The sequence below is a fragment of the Cibotium barometz genome, chromosome 20 (assembly GCF_041138505.1).
Source record: "Cibotium barometz isolate CiBa-2024 chromosome 20, ASM4113850v1, whole genome shotgun sequence".
NCBI classification, from domain to species: Eukaryota; Viridiplantae; Streptophyta; class Polypodiopsida; order Cyatheales; family Cibotiaceae; genus Cibotium; species Cibotium barometz.
Window position 1 is genome coordinate 40,768,227 of NC_141065.1, and position 22,218 is coordinate 40,790,444.

General features: G+C 42.2%; 2 protein-coding genes across 3 annotated transcripts in view; both read right to left on the reverse strand.

Moving 5' to 3' along the window:
* Positions 1-5,164, reverse strand: part of LOC147627874 (auxin response factor 12-like) — a 106,666-nt gene extending 101,502 nt beyond the window's left edge. For both annotated transcript variants that reach the window (XM_086814849.1, XM_086814847.1), the window contains exons 1-2: positions 4,441-5,164; positions 4,154-4,246 (exon numbers count right to left, since the gene is read on the reverse strand). In XM_086814849.1, coding sequence (XP_086670975.1) covers positions 4,154-4,184 — 31 coding nt within the window. In that variant the 5' untranslated portion in view covers positions 4,185-4,246; positions 4,441-5,164. The remainder of the gene's footprint in view (positions 1-4,153; positions 4,247-4,440) is intronic.
* Positions 5,165-17,492: 12,328 nt separating this feature from the next.
* The window catches only part of LOC147627876 (EXS (ERD1/XPR1/SYG1) family protein), a 48,238-nt gene continuing 43,512 nt past the window's right edge, over positions 17,493-22,218 (reverse strand). Inside the window, exons 9-11 of the mRNA XM_086814851.1 lie at positions 18,620-18,785; positions 18,430-18,499; positions 17,493-18,325 (exon numbers count right to left, since the gene is read on the reverse strand). Of these exons, the coding sequence (XP_086670977.1) occupies positions 18,068-18,325; positions 18,430-18,499; positions 18,620-18,785 (494 nt within the window). The 3' untranslated portion in view covers positions 17,493-18,067. The remainder of the gene's footprint in view (positions 18,326-18,429; positions 18,500-18,619; positions 18,786-22,218) is intronic.

Sequence of the window (22,218 nt, forward strand, 5' to 3'; positions counted from 1 at the left end):
CCATTGCACATGGGAAGTGGGTGATCATCTGGATCCCTCCCAACTACCCCTCCTAGTCCTATGGTGGTCACCCTACTTCTTGTAGCTGCTTTGACCATAGCTTCCGAGGAGCCCTCTCTTTCCATACCTACTTTGGGTTCTCCACACGAGGTCACCTTCCGCTTTGATCAAGGTAATAGTACAGAAAACCTTGAGCTTCCGACTCCCCCTTTCTTACAGTGCTCCAGATATTTCAGTGTAAGATCTACCCTGCTTGCGGTACCCTGATCCTCCGCAGCGGTTACCTTTGTCTCATCCTCGTCGAGCTCACCGCATAGTCAACCCAAGTTGCAAAAGGCTCTGCTGTCCGGATTCAAATGATGGGTGTGTAAATCATCCCCCCTGCTTTTACAATCGCCTATGGACTGCTTGTTTAAGAGATGATTATGAAGGGGGGCTGGGGCGCCTATTATAGGAGGTCTCCAAGCTGCTGACCAGCCTGCTGCCCGACCAGGCCTATCCTACCTACCTGAGACCTGTCCCTAATTTCCTTGGCTTGGCCACCCATCTAGTCGTGTCCAGTGCCCTTTTGGCCCTGTTTGGCGCCATGCTGTGCTTTTTATCCTGTGGGTGTGCCACATTCTCCTGCACTAAGGTTGCAGTTGTCCTCTTTTGGCTGTGTCCCAAAAAGTGCTGTGCGCCAACTCTAGGCAAAAGTTATCCAAGGCACTAGATATCCTTAGCACCATGAGACACTTCGTGTTAAAGTAAGCATTCCCTCCTTGACACGTCAACACAAGAACCCACAATTGAATCTATGGATTAAACCTCCGACAAAGGAAGGCTTGACAAAGCACTTGCCACGTGTCCAGCACTTCTGGATGAAACATGATCTTTGATGGATATGCTCTTGTTCAAGCTCTAGCAAAACTTCCTTGTGTTGAGAACACCCCCAACAGACTCCCTTTCAAAAGTCACGAAAAAAACCCCATTCACTAGTGAATCTGCTCATGTGGATCACTAACAATTTTTGATACTAAATCCAACGCACTCCTATGGACAAAAGAATTGAAAGACTAGACAGCACTCCTCATAACCACTAAGTTGAACCTGTATCCACAACTACCTCCTTGGCCCTGTATATTCATACCAACATCCATCAACTCCATGTTAGAGGTTGACTGTTGATCCTCCCAATGGACACACTCCTTGGAATACACCCTATGATACACTGAAGCAAAACCTTCAGCCATATTAATCAGCATCAGAGACATTTGTTGCTACATCGGATGAAGACACACCAACTGCCATGTCCTCCTGTAGTGAAGACAGCCACTGACATGTCCTTGGTGGTGTCACTGCAACAGCAGAAACCACCAATGAAACTTAAGCTTCTTCAGCCAACTCCTCTGATGGCTGTAAAAACTCTTCCTTAATCCCATCATCCATGGCTGAAAATGGGACTATGTGCTACCAGCTTCTAGGTGTGATTCTGCTAGGCGCGATGTAATGCTCTCCCACTAGAACTATGCTTACCCATTGTAACCTTAACAGGACCGAGGGTGTAAGAGTCCTCACCCTTCTACCACTAGTGATGAATGTTCCAAGAGTGAAAATGCCTACTCTCGTGACGTTACTCGGAATTGTGGTCATGAAGGTCATGAGACCATTCCGTATGACAATGGTCATTGCAATCATGAGACTGTTCCTCATGACAATGGTCATGGCGATCATGAGATTGTCTCTTGTAATGATGACCCGTTGAATCCTCATGATGATGTGCATGGCAATCTATTGAATGTCCCTAATGCAAGATCGTGGTGACACTATTGTCAACTTTCAGTGTCGCTCGCCCACAAGGCTGAAAGCTTTGCCTACTTGTGGTCGCCCTCCACCTGTTGGGAGTGGTGGGCAACAGAGGAAGCTAAATCCAAAAATCCCTTCAGAGTATGAGATTGTTGAAGAAGGCATCGAGGGCTGACATTAGCTCCACATGTGCATGGACCAAAACTGCCATCTGCTTCATTAGCATACACATCAAGGCTGCCTTCTTATCCTCTGAAGTAGATACCCAATGCTGACTCTTCCAAACCCTAATGATGTTCTTTCCGAAATGATGAATTTGCGTGCCGATAGTGCTGAGATTAGGAGGAGGATCCTTTATGTTTTTATGACACTCCTACAGTGGGTCATCTGGGGGTACAACAAACGTATGACTTGGTAAAAGGTATGTTCTATTGGCCCAAGATGAGGATAGAAATTCAGGTCTATATGTTAAAGTGTCGTTAGTGTCACGTGAAAAAGGCTCAATGCCTTAGGGTTGGAGTGTTGTTACATCCTTTGGAGATCCCTTTAGTAAATGGAAGAGTATTTCCATGGATTTTATCACCGGTTTACCACACTTTTGTAGAGGGCATGATGCCACCATCATCTGGGTGGTGGTAGATAGATTGACAAAGATGGCAAGATTTTTAACCACAAGGAAAATAGTTATAGCTCTTGAAAAGTTGAATTGGCACAGTAGTTTATTGAGCAGCTTTTCATGTTACATGGTTTACCTTGTAATATAATGAGTGATGGACACTTCTGGTAGCCAGTCTTCTAAAAATTGGAGACCAAGCCAAGTTTGAGTTCCTCTAATCATCCTCAGTCTGACGGGCAGACAGAGAGAGTGAATCAGGTTTTGGTGGAGGATATGGTTCACGCATACGTCTCCAAGAGACTATCAGACTGGGAGAGGTACATCCCGATGGTGAATTTACCCATAATAGTGCTAAGCATGCAGCCACTGGTTACAATCCGTTTATGTTGATGTACGGATACCAACCTAGACCTCTAGTAGCTATGGGACTTAATGGTACTCAGAATGATGTGGCTAGGGATTTCTTGTCAGATATGTAGGAGATGTTAGCGAGAGCTAGAGATTCTATCAAGAGTGCTCAGGATAAAGCACGTTTTATGTTGATAGTCATCGTTCACCGAGGGAGTTATCCGAGGGAATGCTAGTGTATTTGCGAATACCCTTGAGTTCAAAGATGTTACAGACAAGGAAGATTAGAAAGTTATCCCCAATACCTTTATGGATCCTTAAAAAGACCGGAGAGATAGGCTATAGACTAGAACTGCCACAGAATGTGAAAGTTCATCCAGTCTTTCATGTCGGTAGACTTCAAGAGATGTTGGGAGATGAGGATAGCATTGTGACTCCTTAGGAACTTGTTGAGGTTGAAAACTTGTCTTGTATTCCACATGAACCAAGAGCCGTGATTTGATTTCAGGGAAAGGCAACTTAGAAATAAGTTGATCCTTGAGAATAAAATTAAGTGGAAAGATAGGGCAGAGGAGGACTCGGCTTGGGAGACAATTGCTAGTATATAGCATAAGTTTCCAAATTTTCTTTTTTTAGACAGATTTTGTTTCCAAGAGTGGAAACATTTGAGGAGCGGAAGTATGTTATCCTTGAATTAGCAGGCTTATAGGCAGCCCTTTGATTAGGAGATAGGAGGTAGATACAGAGGGCCAAGGTTTAGAATCAATAAACTAGGCTACTGGCTATCTATAGCAAGTTAGCGGCAGTTATCAGTATATAAGTGATGCCTTGGGTTAAGTCACTTGTGCGGTGCACTTTTGATGGGTCTCTGCTTGAACTAGAGTTTCTACTCTTGCCGTGGACATGGCAGATCACAAATAGTGTTGCGGAGAGCCCCTGTGGGTAGGGCCTTGGCACTGGTCGGGGGTGGATCGTACTGTTCCTATTGTTGGGTGGTGAGCTTGTTGGCACCCCTTTTATTTGGTTTCTCTAATCTTGTGTTGGACTGTGCTTAGGAGATCTTAGTTAGACAAGCCTAGGAGGCCTCTTATAACTATGGAGTTCTGGTCCCTGGAAAAAACCAGAAGGTTACACTCTTCTTCTAGCTGAGAACCCATGGTGGATGGCCTACCAATTGGTGGGCATCGGTGATGGGTTGAGGCACCGAATGTTTCAGATGCACTGCACCATCAAGACCATTTGGCAGTGTTTGGAGATGCATAGAGGCCCAAGGATGGCGTTTTCAAGAGAACCATATTATATGACTATGACGACGTAGCCTGTAGGTAAGCCTGTGCTCAGCAAAGGATTCCTAAACACATATCCAACCCTTCAGATGAGCTAGCAAGAGAGTAAGAACAGTACCTTCACTTTTGTGGGAAAAAGGGACTGCCATGAAGCCCTCAGCCAAGAAAAAACGAACCCTATCACCCAAGGGAATTGAGTTCACACATGAAGCTGAAAAGCACAAGCATTTTTTCAGTTGCTGTTGAAGGCAAATTATGTTTTGTTTAAGTTGCTGTTGATCATGGGTAGCCTATTGTATGCTCTAGTTATGTGTAGCCTTCAAATTGCTCATGTATGAGTAGGCAAATTCATGAATATCAATCGCTGCAAATTATGACAACTATTTTCTAAACTAAATTGGGCACCTTTATTTTGCACAGGGAAACCTTGGTTGTGCTATTTCCTTCATCAATGGTACGTAGTCTATGGCGAAATTTGAAAACTTCCCGCCAGATCTAAACTGAGTTGCTGCAATGAGCTTTCCCCCACTTGGGCGGTGCTCAAAATAGGTGCAAAAAGCACCCAACTGAGAGCTTTGTGAAAAGCGCTGGCAAGCTGTTTGTGGGCGACCATCAACAGCTTCCGAAGCTCATCTAGAAAGCTCATAAGGGCCCAGAAATCTTCACGATTGTAGAGCAAAAAGGTATACTATGAAATTGGGCTGCAGGGGAGCTGTAAGACAGGCGGCCCGCCATGGCCAGAGGAGCAGGAAGCTTTGCTTAGTCCAAAACTTACCTTCTCAGCACCCCATGAAGCTGACATAAAAAACAAGCAATTGTTCCGGCAGACATACAGACATATAGACAGTAGGAAGACACTATCCATGGCGATTGCTGACGCAGTACCTTGGCCCACCGGCTGCAACTGATAAACCCCACTCGCCCACACGTCCTGTACGCATGCATCCACGTGGCATCCCCTCATTGGCTCTCATTTCGTCTTGCCCCCCTAGCCCATTGCTTTTAAAAAAACATTTTTCCCAAGTGGCAAGCAGATGTCTTTAAAAATATACTCTTCAACCAGTTTTACGACACAAAAAATCCCCAAAATCTTGACCATTCATTTCAAGGGGAGGTAAGATTCAACCAGCTTTTTGAATCTCAACCGTGAAAGTTACACTAAAGGATGGTTTTTTTTTTCCGTACCATTGCCTCTTTGAATCATTATCAACTTTCGGCATAAGAACAGTGTAAGAAAGGTGTGCCCCCATGTGCAAGGCTTAGAGTCTTTACACAACTTGAGTACAATGTGCACTCTTCGCCGTTCTTCTCAATGGCTAAGATTGCCTGATAAGTTGTAACCTGTCGTGGGCGTTAAAATGTCTTAATATCTTGTTATTATATCTCAGCTGCGTAAAGTCTCTAGACAAGTTTGTAAAAGCCACAAAACGAGAGAAGGCAAAGATCTCCATTGCCCATTTCACAATCTTGCTCCACCATTGGTGAACCATCATATGCAAGTGTATAAACACCCTTAACACAAGCCTTGAATTTGAGTGTGTTTGGAGATAAACATGCATACATGAATAATCCCCTTGCATTTAAAACTACCCATATCACTTTCCTCTTTTACTTTTCTTAAAGTATCTAGCATGAACACTAGTCATCAAACATGTTGTGGTTAAATTTCCTAAACAAGGAAGGTAGCTATTAAAGTATCAAGCCTATGCTAAAAACATCATAAGAGGGAAGAACATGGCTATGTGGTTCACGCATGTGGCTTGATGGCCCATTGTAATTGTTTCTTATGCACTGTCCTTTATGTGTGATTGTGAATGGTCGCGAATTGTATTAGATGATACCGTAGGCACTGCCTTTGCACATGTTCTAGCTCAACACACCTCTACCTACCGTTATGGCATAAGTGCAATGGAAACTTGCAATGGGCCTACAAGATCTACAATTTTATGAATAAAATTATTTTCTCAATTTTAAAGCTAGGTGCATTTTAGTTATAATTTTTTGCGAAAGTTTGCATTTTGCATGAAAAAATCTATTGAATTTTAAAGCTATGAGCTTTATGATCTGTTGAGTAATGTGTTTTATTCAAACATTGATCTTATCTCAGCACACTTGTATCTATCGCTATGGTGTTATCTTAACAAACACATGTGCATATGCAAAAATATGCACACTTGCAAACACACATATTGGTACAAAAACACCTCAAGTACTGCAAGATCTAGGACTATTAAGTTCTGGCAAAATCAAACTTTTCAATTTAAAGGCCAACAAATTGTGCTTGATTCTTGTCTCCTTCCATGAAAAGGCTAAGCTAATTCTAGAATTATGAACTTTGGGTGAGGGAGAGTGAGAGCCTTTGTACTTTAGGATCATAAACATATCTCTTCCACCTTTATTACTTATTATTATATGGTACCAATGTTTGCAAGTGTGCACTTTTATTGCCTCTTCATCTTTTTATGTTCTCTTTTCCCCACTTCATACTTTAATCTCACTCTATCTTACCCTACATCACTCATTACACCAAGAAATTTTTTAATCCATATTGTACTTGCTTTATAGGAAAGATATTTTGTCAAACATAATATTAATCATGATTATTTCTCTTAGATAATGAGATTGAATTAACTGCTATAATGTTTGCCATCGTCATATTTGCTCACCTTTGTTTGACATCTCCTTGTACTAATGTGCAAATTCCAAAAAGTTATGTCAAGCCAAATTTAAATGGTTTCTTTTGGTAGAGTTAAAAAGTTTTCAAAAACTCCTCTCCAAAAATGGTGCAAGTTGGGATGCTCTCCATTTATCACATAGAATTATGAAACAAGTCTCCCTAAGGTGTATAGGAAAATCTTAATTAATCAAGAATATGGTTTTTGACCTAAAAGCTACTATAAGAACCCTTTGCGTATGCAATCTCTTAAGAAGGTTCTATTTATTGAAAATGCAAGTCTCGTAAATAGACTACCTTAAGTTGACTTTTATTGAATTTTTTTTTAGCACTTCTAGCCAAAGAGTAAGAAAAAATGTGGGCTATTCTCAACACATCATTACTAATAATGAAGTTTATGATTAGATATACGAATTTTACTCGAGTAGCGTAAGAAGGCCGCAAAAAATCAAGTTACTACGATGAGCACATGTGGTTAAAAGACGAGTTCGCTTTATCCCAGAGCTTGCTTAACTTTTGAAAAATTTACCTATCTTAGAAGGAGGAAAAATGAGATCTTCAATTTTTCAAAAAATAGTAGTAATTTGATAAAATTATGAACAAAATGCTTTGTTCAAAATTGCCTTTTCTTCTTCAACCCAAGGAATGTATGTAGCTTTTCTTCTTTTACTTGGAGCCTGTTGGAAGTGTAAATGAGGTAAGATGTACACATGGCATGCATGAATAGCCTCCACGTGTCATGATCAAGTGGTTACACGGTAATTTTTTCTCAGTTGGTGGTGTGTTGCATCCTGACCTGTGCTAGCATTTTCTTCTCAGTGGATGTTGTGCTGCATCTGAGCCCTTTCTCTCCAAACTCTGTTTTTCTTATTGGTGTACGCTATGAGAGAGAGAGAGAGAGAGAGAGAGAGAGAGAGAGAGAGAGAGATCTTCTTGGAGGAAGGAGCTCTGCAATGGTTGAGTCTTTGTTGTGGGTGTGGGAAGAAATAAAGAAGAGGCCAAATGCTATGGTGAAGCCTGGGAGCACACACGCAGTGAGAGTTGGTGGGGTTTAGTATACACTCACTGGAGATAGGGCTTCTCAGATAGCTGGAAGCCCATCATTTTGCAGTTTGCAGTGACGTGGTTCACAATCTTATGACTTGTGAATGCTCATGGGCTTATTTCAAATTTAGGCAATGGTGAAGTTTTCTTTTTGTTTTGTTTTTTTTTTCTTCCTTTAGTTTGTGCAAAAAGGAGACTTCTATTTAAGTATGAGTAGATCATACAAAATCACTCCTCGAAACCGGAACAAAACAAGATCTTATCTGAAAATGTAGGGTGATCTCATCCAATATGGAACAAAGGTGCTGAGAGAGTCCTCTGGAGTAGTTGTGAAAAAGATCCCTTAACCCTTCTCCCTCATGAAAACATCGCGCTTTGCATGCATAGATCTAGATGGTCCCTGTATACTAGCCCATGTGGCCATAATAGTGTGAATAATGTCTCCCCACATAGTACAAATGCACTGAGTGTCGTATATTTCAGTGCCCTCAATATAGCCTCTATGCATTTGGCCCTTCAAATCTACCAAGTTGTGATACTGGCAATGAGCTCCCAGGTAGTATCAATCCTCTGCAAAGGTGGTATATAATGTGTCTAAGGAATATCCTGTAGCATACAATATTAGGCCACACCTCTGCATACCAAATCCCTGCCCTCAAAAAATATTTGTGGTCCAGATTGAGTTAGCTAACAATAGCGCCCCAAGTAACATGAATGGTCTCGCTCCTCAATCTGCACATGAGCTGAGCTATAGAGTCCCAAATCCTCTTATCAACTCGCACCTCTACCCCCATGCAATGTTGCACTCTCTCATAAGCTAATGGGCATTAGGGGCAGGCGGGGTTTTCTCCAAAAATAGCCCTCCATTGATTAATAGGAAGGCTACCATGTACGAATAACTAAGAGACGTGGGAGATCTGTCTCCTCTTGTATGAGTGCCAAAGTCTATGCCAAATCTCTTTTGAATCAATGGGGTGATGTCATAGCTCTCCCAGTGCGGCTTGAGTGTAGGAGTCCTCTGAAAAATATGTCCAAGTAGAAGGAGCCTAGCACTACCAATAGTGTAGCTAAAAAAAGTCCTACTCTTTATAGGATTGGCTGCATCAATCCACTCCCACATCCCAATGTATATGATAGGACATCCACCATACAACCATAAGCACCAAGACCAAGGCTCACAATATGAAGCGGGGGCTGAATATGCCATTGCTTTCCCTAAGCAGCTAACTACTCTCACTAGATGAAGAGTAGTGCCATGAATACTCTCATGCGTGTCACATTTCAACAATCTCCATCTCGACTAGATAGAATAAAAAGCACGACCTCCCTCCTCAGTTTGATCTAACAAGATAATCACTTGCAAATGGCACTCGTGTACTAGAGAAAACTCCCAACCACCTAGGATGATGATGATCGTGAAATGTGCTAGTAGTCCACTCATGAGGCATAGTTGTATTAATTTGATCGATCCATCTAAGACTCCGTCTGTATATATCTAGATGCACCCAAAGGTCGTCCAACCTCATCTTTAATTAAATCACTCCACATAATGGGTTGTCAATCAACCTCATTCTCTAATCTAGGAAGTCTCTGTCTTGAAAAAAGCCTAATGCTACGTTAGGCTCTAAAAATGGCAACTACAAGTGGAGAGGAAAGTGGCCTATGCTCTACCTCGATAAAGATGAAATGCAAATTGAGTATCCAATCTCCACCACCACGAGGTGTACAATCGAAAATGTGAAACATATAAAATTTCTTCCAAGGCTCAATGCCTAGGAGGAATCCTTTGACTACTAGCTTGCAAAGCAATGCCCTACACTGTATATCTAGATCTACAATATTAAACCCCCCTTCTTGTCTGGGGTGTATAACAGTCTCCCAAGCCACTCTGGCATGCGTGTCCAATGAGCCATCCAAACCTGACCAAAGAAAGTTACGGACCATTCTCCGTTAGCAGTTGGCCAATGCATCCATGAGAGAAGCACCAACAAGAGGCAATGAACCAGACTGAGAGACAAGTAGTATTTGGTTATAATGACCAAGGCTTTGTAGGCTAGATCCAATCTCCTAGAACTCCAACGAAAAAGTTTCTTCCTAATGCTCATAAGTATTAGTGCAAATTGTTGTGCAGTGATATATCAACCCCAACTTGACACCTTGAATATCTGGTGGTATAGCCTCTCTCAATCCAAGTAAACCCAAGCTCTATACCCCAATTGACTCTCTGGAAGTCACTAATCCAAAAGCCAACTAACTTATGCCAATTAATGAGAGCCCCTGCAACCAAGCAGAACTCCTCCATGTAATCCAAAAGGAATACAAACATGTGTGTGAGGCCTTGAGGAAGACAACAATATCATCAGCAGGCTGAGAGTCCTACTGCGCAAGGGCAGACTCAAACCAGAAACTCTATTAGTGGAGCGAAGAAAAATGCCCATAGCCTCGACAACAATGCGATATAACATGGGGGCCAAGGGGCATCCTTGTCATACAAAGCGAGAGACATGGAAGTGATCACCTCTACCACCATATGCCAGCACACTACTATGAACATCCTGATACAAGCCTATAACACCTCTGATCCAATCCCATCCTAATACAAGCTCCCTCAAGGAAATCCCAATCAAATCTATCGTATGCCTTCTCAAAGTCTAGCAATAAAATGGCTAGGGGTTGGTTTCTTTCCTTAGCCCATTCAACGGCCTTCCAAAAAGAGAAGATATTATCAAAGACGGTTAATCCTTGAAGGAACCCATTTTGTGTACCATGAATCACATCCTGTAAAATCGGCTATAACCTCATGCTTACTACCTTGGCAAGTATTTTTTAGGCAGTCCCAAGCAATGTGATGGGCCTCCATTGACCAATATTCGTCTTATGACCACCTTTTGGGATAAGGTGAATAACACCCTTAGTAAGAGAAGAAGGCATAATCCATGTGTTCCACATTTCCTGAAGGGCCATAGTGATATCCTCCCCAAAGTCATCCGTTAATTTTACGAAAAAGTGTGTGAGAGGCCATCATCCCTTGGACACTTACCCTAAGGTAATGTATGGAGTGCCTACCTGAACTACTCTGAGGAGAAGGGGGTTGCAAGTGAAGTACACATGTCCTACATAACCATTTGATGCAAAGTAGCCCAAACCTTCTACTGTGCTCTATCCCTCTAGGGGCTATGGGGCTCAGTAGAGTAAGAAGATGACAATAGAAGTCAGAGGCAATTCACCTCACCATGGCAAGATCCGAGTGAAGTGTGCCGTGAGTATCCTAACACTTTCTGTGCTATGAGATGAGCCATGAGTAGCAAAGAGTGCTTATTGCATCTGCCTCACATCTAAGTCCAAAATTGACTCCTAGGCATGGTAATGATACTCCACTCACTACTCTAGGGAGTGCTGAAGCTCAGCCCTGACAATACATAAGGCTTCTGCAATCCATTGGGTGTCCAAGTTCTTTTCATGTTCCCTCTATAATGCTGATCACCTATGTCAGCTAGCCGCCCCATAGCCAATGAACTTTTGTCTCCTAAAACTAAGGTCATCCTATGCTAAAAATTCACTGACATGCTACAATGTGGAAGACACATTCCCTATTGGGCCATCAAAAAAGTCATGAGATCTCCATACATCTATCATTTGTTGTGCAAAATATCTGCATCTGAGTAGAAATGCTTAGGAATATGCACACAAGGAGTAGAGCCATGGTATCATGGATCTCTAATACATAAAACCACTAGGCAGTGATTAGATTTGGAGGTACCAGATGCTATGAGTGTACAAGTGTATGTCCTCCCATCAAGAACCCAATATGATCAACATAGAAATGATCTTAGTGTGCATAGATACAACTGCATCCCTCCTCCCATTAGACTCAGAAAAGAGGAGAGAGAATCCTTTGAATATCATTCTCAAGCCATGTATAGAAAGAATAAACCTCTCCTAGAAGGCCTATTTTTGGGCGTAGCTCTAGTGAAGGAGCATAAGTGAGACCTCGAACCTCAAGGTTCTTTGCCACAGGAGCAGTTAAACCCTATTGGCACACCACAATGTTTCAAAACTTTGTTGTTGATCCTAAGCTGGGTTTATCCCATGCCGACCATGACCAACAAATCAGCCCAACAATCGCAATTATGGCAACTGATACATGTCTCTTTTTTTGTACCATTACGAAAATGTCTTCCTTTGTACACGCAATAGAAGTGCACATAGTGCAAGTAGGAGTCCTTGGCTCCATTGGAGCTCGTTAAAGAAGCACCTTTACCAAACCACAGAACCAAGTTTCAGTTCTTCTCCGTTCAAACCAGGAACTGGGAATACAGGGAAGGGTAAACGGTCAATGTCCACACCACCTCAAACCAACACCTCAAACCAAGGGGATACCCAAGGGCATTCACATAACGTATCGTTAGCTACCGCCGGCGAGCCTACAGCCTTAAAGTCAAGCTAGCAGCATTCGCTAAGTGCCATTGGAAAAATCGTCGTAGCCCACACCCATGGGGTGAGAAATCCCAAACCTTAAAACATAAGGTTCTGTGTACCCACTCCCTTATATTCCACCACCAGATGAATATACAGAACACATGCTTAGGATGGCGTTTGAATTAGGAAGGAGATACCTAGAGGCTTAATTTAAAGTTGGGTAGAATAAAGCCAATCCACATCTCAAGGATGATGACCAAATTTGATGGAACTGGAGATCTCATTAGTATATCTAGAAAAGTTTGATCAAATTTACAAGGCCATTGGAAGGATGATGATTCCACCAAGATCTATCAAACCGACAGGAAGTTGCATTTTGTGGCTTTATGACAAAGCTCCCACAATGACACTAGGTAAGGTAAGCTCTTGACTTGAACATATTTGGCGCCATCCTCACGGACTAGGCTAAGGGCTTAGTTCTGATTTCCATCCATTCTTAGCTACCTAATACCACCCGGTGCTAGCTAGGAGGTTACACTACTTTGTTTGGAGTCTTGGATGAGTAGATTTTGTTATTTTCAAAATCTTGTTTTAATCCTTGTTGTGCATTAGGTTAAGACACTTTGATTTGATTAAGACATAGGTTAAGACATCCCCCCATCACTTGTTACCCTAAAATAAAACCCATATAAACCTGCCTTGCCCTACCGATGACCCTCACCTAGATCCGCCCTAGCCTCCTATGCTAACCTACCTCTTCACACTGCCTCAGGTTCACACTATTCACACTATTGCCTCACAACACATACCCTGACCCTTCACACAGCGACTCCTACCTCTTCACACGACTGCCTCACAACACCTACCCTAACCCTTCACAAAATGGCCCCTACCCCTTTATACTTCCTCGCAACTGTGCACTAGCCTCTTCACATTGCCTCCAACACCCTTTTGCACCACACTGAGCCAGACTCCTCAAACAGCCCCCTGACCTTCACTTCAAACTACTACCTTTCATGGCCTAGCTTCATACTAACCCTTCACAACGCTTCCACTTTAGCCCATCTATTGATCTTCACATTGGCTGCCCATGAATGATTTAAGGATTGGTTTTTTAATGTTCCCCATGAGATTGGTATGCAAATTTAAGGATTTGGTTTAGGAGACAAACCCTTGGTATGAACTAGATTATTGGGCTATATAACTAGATTGTGGCTTATAATATAAAGGGCTACTCCATGGGACTCAGACCTTGGGAGAGGGTTCTCCCAAGGTCCTTAGATAGTGGCTAGTCACATTAATAACTCATACCTTGGGAGAGGTTCTCCTAAGGTCCTAGATAGTGGCTAGTCACATTAGTGATGACGACGATTAAGAGAGAACTAAGGGCATATGGTATAAAAAATGCATGCCTTGAGGATGTGGGCTTGGATAAGGTTGAATGGTCTGTAGCTCAAAGATTGCTTTTTCTTGTATTCAATTTGTAGTAGTCTATGGGTTGCAGAGATCAAGTCTACAGACTCTTTAGTTGCTTTATTCCTAAGTGGAAGATAATAGCTCCTTTGTCAGTAAGTGGACGTTTGTATCAGGGCATGGCTATGGCCCAGTACCGTTGTCATATGCGTCTACCGAGGAGATTTTGAATTCTGGAGCCAAGCTGCTCTATGTACATATTGCAACTTATATATAAATAAAGAAATGTTTTCTGGAGAAAAAATTCCCTGTTGTATAAGTGATTGTTTATAGACGATCTGATAAAGAAAAATCTGTTATCGGACATATGTCATAGATCTCCAATAAGATCATTGTCTTGTTTAAGAAATTGATTTCCGAACCTCTTAAGTCTTAGGATCTCACGACGATATCAATATAAAAAATTAATAATATATAATTTTTGACAGAATCATGAGACGAGGAAACCGTGACCGTCAGCCAGACCCTCTCTCTGAAGATGGCGAGCTTGACCCTGACACTTATATATGTGTGATTATATAAGTGTGATTGTTGCTTTGATGTGTTTCACCTTTGCCCTAAAATAGACAATGTCTCCAAAAGTAAAGACTCTTATATGTGGACCATTACAAAGATAACAAAGACAATAATCCACACTTTACCTTCTAATTTACTTGATTCTTTGATCTCACAGTAGAGGTCCCAACCAATCAATTGGTAAGTTGACACTTGATCCCCCACTTCTTGCAATAGGCCGTGAATTTCATTGAAGTGAATTCTCCACCTCAGTCAGTCAAAAATATCTTCGACTTCTCAACCATTGCTAACCATAGAATTTAATTCTTGCATTCTGCAATGCCACTTTGATGTATGAGTAGTGGTAAATGATCCCCAACTTCTTACAATAGGTTGTGAATTTGGTTGAAGTGAATTCTCCACCTCAAGCATTCCAAAATATCTTCCACTTCACTTGTCTCAATTTCAGCCATTGCTAGTCACTCATGTAGTCACTAGTGAGCAACATGAAATAGGAAGAACCACCTAGAGCAATAGTTAGCCTTTTACCACAAAGGTTAGTATGGCTAGCTCAAGAGAGTTCTTTGCTCTAAAATATACTCTCTTGTGGAAATGGTTGTTGATATACTACTTTCCTATTGTAGAAGCTTCACATACATTTGGCGCCTCTAAAAAAGCTAGTAGATGTGTCACAACCCCACTTTTCAAAATCTCTTTTAAGACTATAGAACTTGAGTGCCCAAATCTCTCATAACACAGCTTACTAATACTCACATCGACTCATGTCGCAAAAGCCGACATTTTCTAAAGGTTGTTCCCCCTCATTCCTCTCCCAACAACATTTTCATTGTATCTAAGATGACCATACTATCACCATTAAAGCGTACCCTCAAATCAGTCTATGATGGCAACCACAAAGATGAGGTTCCTCTTGATATCTGGTACATAGAGAACATCTGAAAGATTTTTAGTAACACTTACTTTAAACAAAAGAGATTGTATCTACCCTTGGTTGGGCATTTAACATCATTCCCAATTGCTATCGTGATGACATCTCTACTAGTTGTATAGTAGTACACCAATCCTTCTGATTGATCATGTGTCAAGGTGCTCCACTATCTATGATTCATGATCCATTCGAGCAAAGTTGATGGGTTTGCCTTTGTGTATAATTCTTTAATCGCCACAAGGAGCTCTAGATTAACTTCAACACTTTTACTCGATTACTCCTTAGTGGGTGTTATTCTTTTCATCTACTTCTCTCTTCCTGTAATCATTTTGATCATGACCAAGTTTGTAACAATAGACACTTCACATTTTTCTTCTTCTTTTCATTTATAAAAGAGAGGTTACTAGAGCCTTTCAAATTTTCCTTCTTTGGCAAAAGAAAGAAGAATCCCCATAATCAAGCATCTTTCGACATATCTTCTCTAGAATAATCACACATACATCTTCAAATATATCCACAAAACAAGAACTCCGTAAAAAGAGAATAATTTCAAACTATTGATGCAAATCAATGTTACAACTGATGACAACTATCTTCAACCCATGCGCTCCTACGATGGAGCTTAGATGGCACTATGAAGACATTGAGACAAAGGATTGCATGTACTGTTGAAGGTCTATTGAACATAGGTCTCAAAACTAATGCCTTGAATATGATGGAAGCTGCCAAAACATGTTCATATATAGTACCTAGAGGAGATCATATGCTATAGGTTGGCCTACATCAACCACCCAGGTTTATTATCCTTCACTTACATGTAACCTACCTAAGCCATCCACTTACATGGCCTAATCCCAATGTCCAAATCTATCTATGCAACCTTACAACACAATGGCTTCTCCTTATAAGGGAGCATTACAATGTAGAGCTAGTCCATACCCACACAATCAATCATGAAATGCAGGTTAAGGTGGAGGGCTCCTACCCATTTCAATGCTGTTATAAGAATGTCATACTTTTGAGGCAAAACCTTGATACACCTATGTGCAAGATTTCCAATGGTTGCTCTCATCCCAATTGCCGCCATCTAATCACAAAAGCCATAGATCCATCATGTGAGGAAATAACAATAAGACAATATATAAATATCGATAACCGTTCTCCATAATACCAAAACAAGAGCAAGACCTAGAAAATTTGTTTAGCTTGCATCATCTTGACATGATCACTCCCAACATCCAATCAATCTCACTGCTTCTTGCACAATGAGTAAATTGCCTTCATCTTGAACTTTCAAAGAGTAGTTGCTAATGTCATACCTTTATTTCCACCCCAAATGGTATAACTTTATTTCCACCCCAAACGGTGGTAGACAAACCCCTGAGGTTTACGTTGGCAATTGGCAGTCATTTCTACTCTAATGAAACACGTCAACTAGCCAGAAGGAGGCCTAGAGTCTTAGCTCTTATACCATGTAAGAAATTACAAAATGTCTGTAAACAACACACAATCTTCCACCAGCAAAACTTAGCACGACTTACGATTAAATAAACACAGATGGATGATACAAAAGACGCTTTTGCTTTCCACTAGCTTTGGTTGATAGAAGCTTAGATGGTGTATTCAAAAACTAGATGGGGATTGTATGCACTGAGAATACAAGGGTGCACAAGCAATGAAGGTAGATGAGTGTATGATGAAAGGAAGGCTGCACTTCCAATCTATATATAGCCTCTAAGGTCGTAGCTCAGCTCTGCTGTTGTCAACCACCTGTGGTCAGGTCCAACTTGACCCAACCAACCATACCACCAAGCTTGGGTACTATTTGACTTCACAAGCAAACGAAGGCCTTGGTGCAACTTTCCAGTCATTTGGACTCACCTGGGTGCCTGTTATCCCCATGACAAAGGGTCCCCAGAAAATCTCCATTAACCCTTGGTGCAAAAAGATGCAGGAATATCGAAATCACTCCACACTTACCTGTAGCCTTTTTTGTACTATACCAAACATACCCACGCCATCTCAAACCATTTGGCCACTAGCAGCCAACATCCAACATCTAAACTGGGTCCTATTGAGCGTACATACTACAAACTCCTCAAACAAGGCTTTTCCTCAGGAGGAGGCCATACAAAATAGGGCTAGCCAGTACCCATCCAGTTATAGGAAGAGGATGGAGCATGGATGACCAACAGTGAGCTCTTGGATGGCAACTATGGGCAAGACTGGCTACTCAAAGCACTGGGGTCCGTCACAATGGAACTGCCTTTGGGACTACTTGAGTAGCAAGGGTGCCTCACCTACTTACGCAAGGCCACCCCACATCACATACTGAATGTACATGAATGATAAAGTAATGGAACTTTGAAAAGGATATTTTTCTCAAGACTACGACAATAGAACTTTCAAATCCAAGTGCAGCACACCTTGGTATTCTACTGCTCTTGCAGGCAGTCTTATCAAAATCTGTGATTGAAGCTGAAGCAATCACAAACCGCTTGTAGAGCATATATAATATGTACAACAGAAGCAGATTCTTTAAGCATTGCGGGAAGAAGTTACATGGGATGCAGGTGAATTTTTTGAGAGCACTTTATAGCTAACTTGAATGAAGTGGGCCTTCAACATAGGTATAGATAAATATTAGGTGCCAGGGTGCAAACTCACGCCCCCCGTTGGGCAAGCAGGGTACGATAGCCACTCGGGGAAGGGGCCGCCAACATCATCAAATAATCTCTTTAGTATGGTGGTGAGATTATTTAACATCAAAGAACTTTTAAATATCTCAAAAGTTTCAGTTCCTGTGTCAAGCATGGGTTGTCTGCTGTAAAGATCTAAAATGGCCCTTGCTGGAATTGTACCAGCTGCTTCTCTGAGTATTGAAGAAATCCTTTACTCCATAATGAGACTCTGAGATTACTGGCTTTCGCAAAAGAAGAGTCTTCCATTTCAACTTTCAAAACTGATTGGGCTTCATATCAAACATTGTGCTTGAGTGACGAGAGCAGCTTCTCGGCTTCCTTAGATGCATCCTCAAAAGCTATTCGTGAGTTTACATGAGTTGTCATTCTGATCCATTCGTTTTCCACCCGGAAAAATATCCACTGAAATCTTCGAAGCATCTCAAGGACGGTCATTAAGAATACTGTGATATAATTATGCCTCAGATGAGCTGAGAGTTTGTAAGTCCATGCACAACGGAGGAGTAGATTGCTCCCAATTGCACCATAGTATACCTGAAGGCACATCCCAGACATGTCAAAGACATCAGAACATTTTGAAATTTACACCAAACATCTGCTTTTTAGAAACGAAACAGAAAGGAATGAAAGTAGCCTACCCAGTGGAAACTGTAAAGTAGGTTTGCCCTGAGAAATGGATTCTTTGGATTGCACATACCCGAGAAAAAGCTGTCATGAATATCATCAAAGGTAAACATATCAAGGTCTAATACCCATGAGCAAAAGACAATCAAATGCTCAAAAAAGCATGTAAGTTCAGAAATGAAGGAGAACGCAAACTTGACAGACCTGAGTTCCCAATCACGCCTTATGTCCCAGTAGAAAGAAAAGCATGTGTTTATCAACCCAGAAAAGAGCCAAAGTGGCCTGTACAATCCGTTCCATGACTCAGCTACAACATGATACTTCAGGGCTGACAGCAGAATGACTGGAAAAGCTGTAGCATATTTCAAAGCTGTTGGCAAGCCAGTGAAATGCCCAGATATACATTGTGAGTTCCAGGGCATGGCATATGGAATCGTATCAGCTACAGAATAAAATTCCTTGAATACTTTCCAAGATGGTTATCACACTCGAAATAGGGTGATAACAAGTCTAATCCGCTAGCAGGACTGATTTCATAAAACAGACAGATTAACCAAACAGATGATTCAAAGAAGCCTTGTCAAAACATCCCCAGCTGACTGAAAACGTCAACCCCAAAACAACAAAAATGAATCATGCCACATCACAGGGTCATTGCATTCCAAAGACAAGCACAGGCGTAAGCAGGATTAAGTGCAAGAAAGAGATGGTTGAAGGCACATACCAGTGGCAATGGCATACGATGTTCACGATCTCTTCATTGAGCATCATAACTAGGTAGGACATTATTTTCCTAACGTCAAGCTTGATGCGATTTAGCAATCCAACCAATGTGGCCTTTCCAAACTCGGCCTTTTCTCAACGCTTTCCAGCATTGTTGTCAACGGTGTTAGAAAGGGTTGACTCAGAAGTTCTCCTTGTTGTTTGTGCAAGTCTTCCTATGTTCATCTCTCTCAGTTAACGACCTCGTAGCATCAGTAGGTCTACATTTGGTACCAGAGCCTAGGGTTCCTACACAATTTTCTTTTCCAGCATCTTGTGTTGTCTACTTGATTACAGATCAGGCTGTCGAATCAAGAGAGCAGGGTTAGGGTTTGGGAAAAGAAACTTCCGGGTTCTTTGCTGATTTTCGAACTTGTAATTTTTCATCATGGCCACAAACAAAAAAATGGCAACTTTGACCCATGCACTGTCTGAGCAGATGGCGGCTCCTACTCAAATGGCAGCAGATGGCAGCTCTCCAGCAGCAGTTCCAAGTCCATGGGGCTCAAGATCTCAACCCAGCTAGTAGTTGCCTCTATATGAACAGGTGGATCAGCCTGAGCACTTCGAACACACCTCTCAGCGTGGTGATGAGTAGCATTCCTAAACGTCACACCTAGTCCTGCTCGGATCGGTAAAGGAGTCTTCTTTCGGACGACTGGAGTTCACATTTGGATAAGCGCCATCAACACTGCCCTGCGGGGTCTCCTACAAAGGGCCTTCTCTCACTTCTGCAGCTTAACATTGCTACAACAACTGGTTCTAATGTGTTCCAGCTTCATCTTGTTTGGATGGCATTGACAGAATCCCCACTTCTGTGGGGCGAGGATTACCTCAAGCATTATGACATGTAAAATCAAACGACTGATGTCACGCAATCCTGAAGGAGTTCACTCCTCCCATTCATTACCTTCACAGGATGCAGAATCAATGTTAGCACTTTATATATATATACCTAGATGAATCTAGGAACATGCCCAAATTCACCTTTTAGGAACGTGCATGTTATATACTCATGGTAGTCAACCCACAAGACTATGTAACTATCAACTCCATTATGCATAATATAGACTAGATACTACGACATCCCCACTAACGTCATCACTGCCCAATAGTGGGTGTAGAACTCTGTATTAAGATATGCTCTCACACACGCACTCCACACACACACACACGCACACACACACGAGCATATATTCACACAAAGCCCTTCGTAGTACAAGCAAAGCCGGCAGGAAACTCACTACCTTCTACTTATGCTCCATAGCTCCATTTGCCCACCAGAGCAGGTGGACAGGTTTGTGGATAGCTTGAAGCCATTGTTGTACACGTTTGTTCATGCACACCGGTTCCGTAGTCTCTAAGACAAGGTCATATTGCTACGACCTTTAAGACTCAGGGTGGTCTCGAGCTCAAAACATAGCATTCAGCTCAACAAAAGAGCAAGGAGAGGGGTGGGCAGTCCAATGCCGAGGATGGTAATGACGATCTCAATGGGGGAGCCTCGGTGCCTCACCTCACTCCCCAAGAGCACCATGCCAAGCCAGCCATTGAGCCAGCGTTTCTTTTGTCATTCCACCGATCATTGGAAGGACTATCTGAGGACCATGAAGAAGCTAACTACTAAGGGCAAGAAGAAAGCAAATTCGTCCGCAACAGCTGTCTTGATGGCATCAGCACAAACACCCCTCCCCCCCCCCCCCCCTCTCTCCTCTTCTCTCACGTGTACCACCACTAACTACTCTTCATCTGTCCCGGTATGGAAAAATCTCATTTGTCATGGGCCGGCATGTATAGTGATGTGCCAAGTATGATTTATGAGCATTCCATGTCAATTCATTTTTATGGAGGTGCCTCTAAAGACATCATTCAGTATTGTTTGGTCAAGGGGTTGAACTTGCCTACAATGGTGTGGTCTTGGCCACCGCTATGCAGGGCAAACAGAAGAAGTCAAACCAATAACGAGTCTTCAAGTCGTAAGAGGATGCCTCTTTGGCTTTTGGGGAATATTTTGGATGTCTCAGCTTCAAGGTAGTGCCTTAAAATCAGGTGAATATTACTCTTGGTCATTCTTGGTTGTTTTCCAAGCTTCACCAGTGGTAGCTAGCTCCAATCTTCCAAGCCTCCCTCTTGCTGTCAAGAGGTTTGCTGCACCTCCTTGCAAGGACACACCTCTCTCAAGGGGGTGGTCTACTGCAGCAGAAAACAGTTGACCTTCCACAATGCTTCCAACCGACTGTTGGAGGTTGTCGGAAGTCCTTGCCTCACTCACACGACCAATTACTTGTGTCTTCGCTCTTCAAATGAAGCGGGTAGCACCCAAGGGCGGTCATGCTTGCATGGTGTATGATCGGGCTATGGCATCCAAGGAACTCGATAGCCTTGGCAGAGGATCAAAAGTGGATTTTGGATCAATATGATCACCTCTTTAATTCAGAGTTACTAGAAGAATTGCCACCTTCAAGGCCCAAGGATCATCACATCGAGCTCATCCCTCATGCTAAAGCCTCCTCTCTAGCTCCCTACAGGATGAGCCCCTCTGCATTGATTCAGCTCAAGCTGCAATAGTCCGAGACACTGGCCAAAGGATTGGTCCGTCCCAATTCCTCAACCGTTTGGAGCTCCTATACTTTTGGTCAAGAAGGATGGGAGTATGCACTTGTGTGGGGATTATGAGGTGCTCAACAAACTCACCATCAAGAATTACTTGTCTTCCTCACATTAATGACTTGTTGGATCAGCTTGCAAGTGCTAAAGTATTCAGTAGGATGGATTTGACATCTCTCTATCATTAGGTTCGAATTGGGCCAGATGACAACCAAAAGATCGCTTTCTTTGGATTGTTCAAGTTTCTAGTGATGCCCTTTGGGTTGACCAACAACTGGCTACCTTTGTTGCTGTCAAGAGCATTAAACCCTTTGGAAGGAAGAGTTTTTACTGTTGGTGAAGCACACCATCAATGATACACTCCAAGCTTCAACGAATATGAGGAGAAGTCGCTCGTGTTTGAGTAAATAGATTCTAATTTGGATTTTGGATGG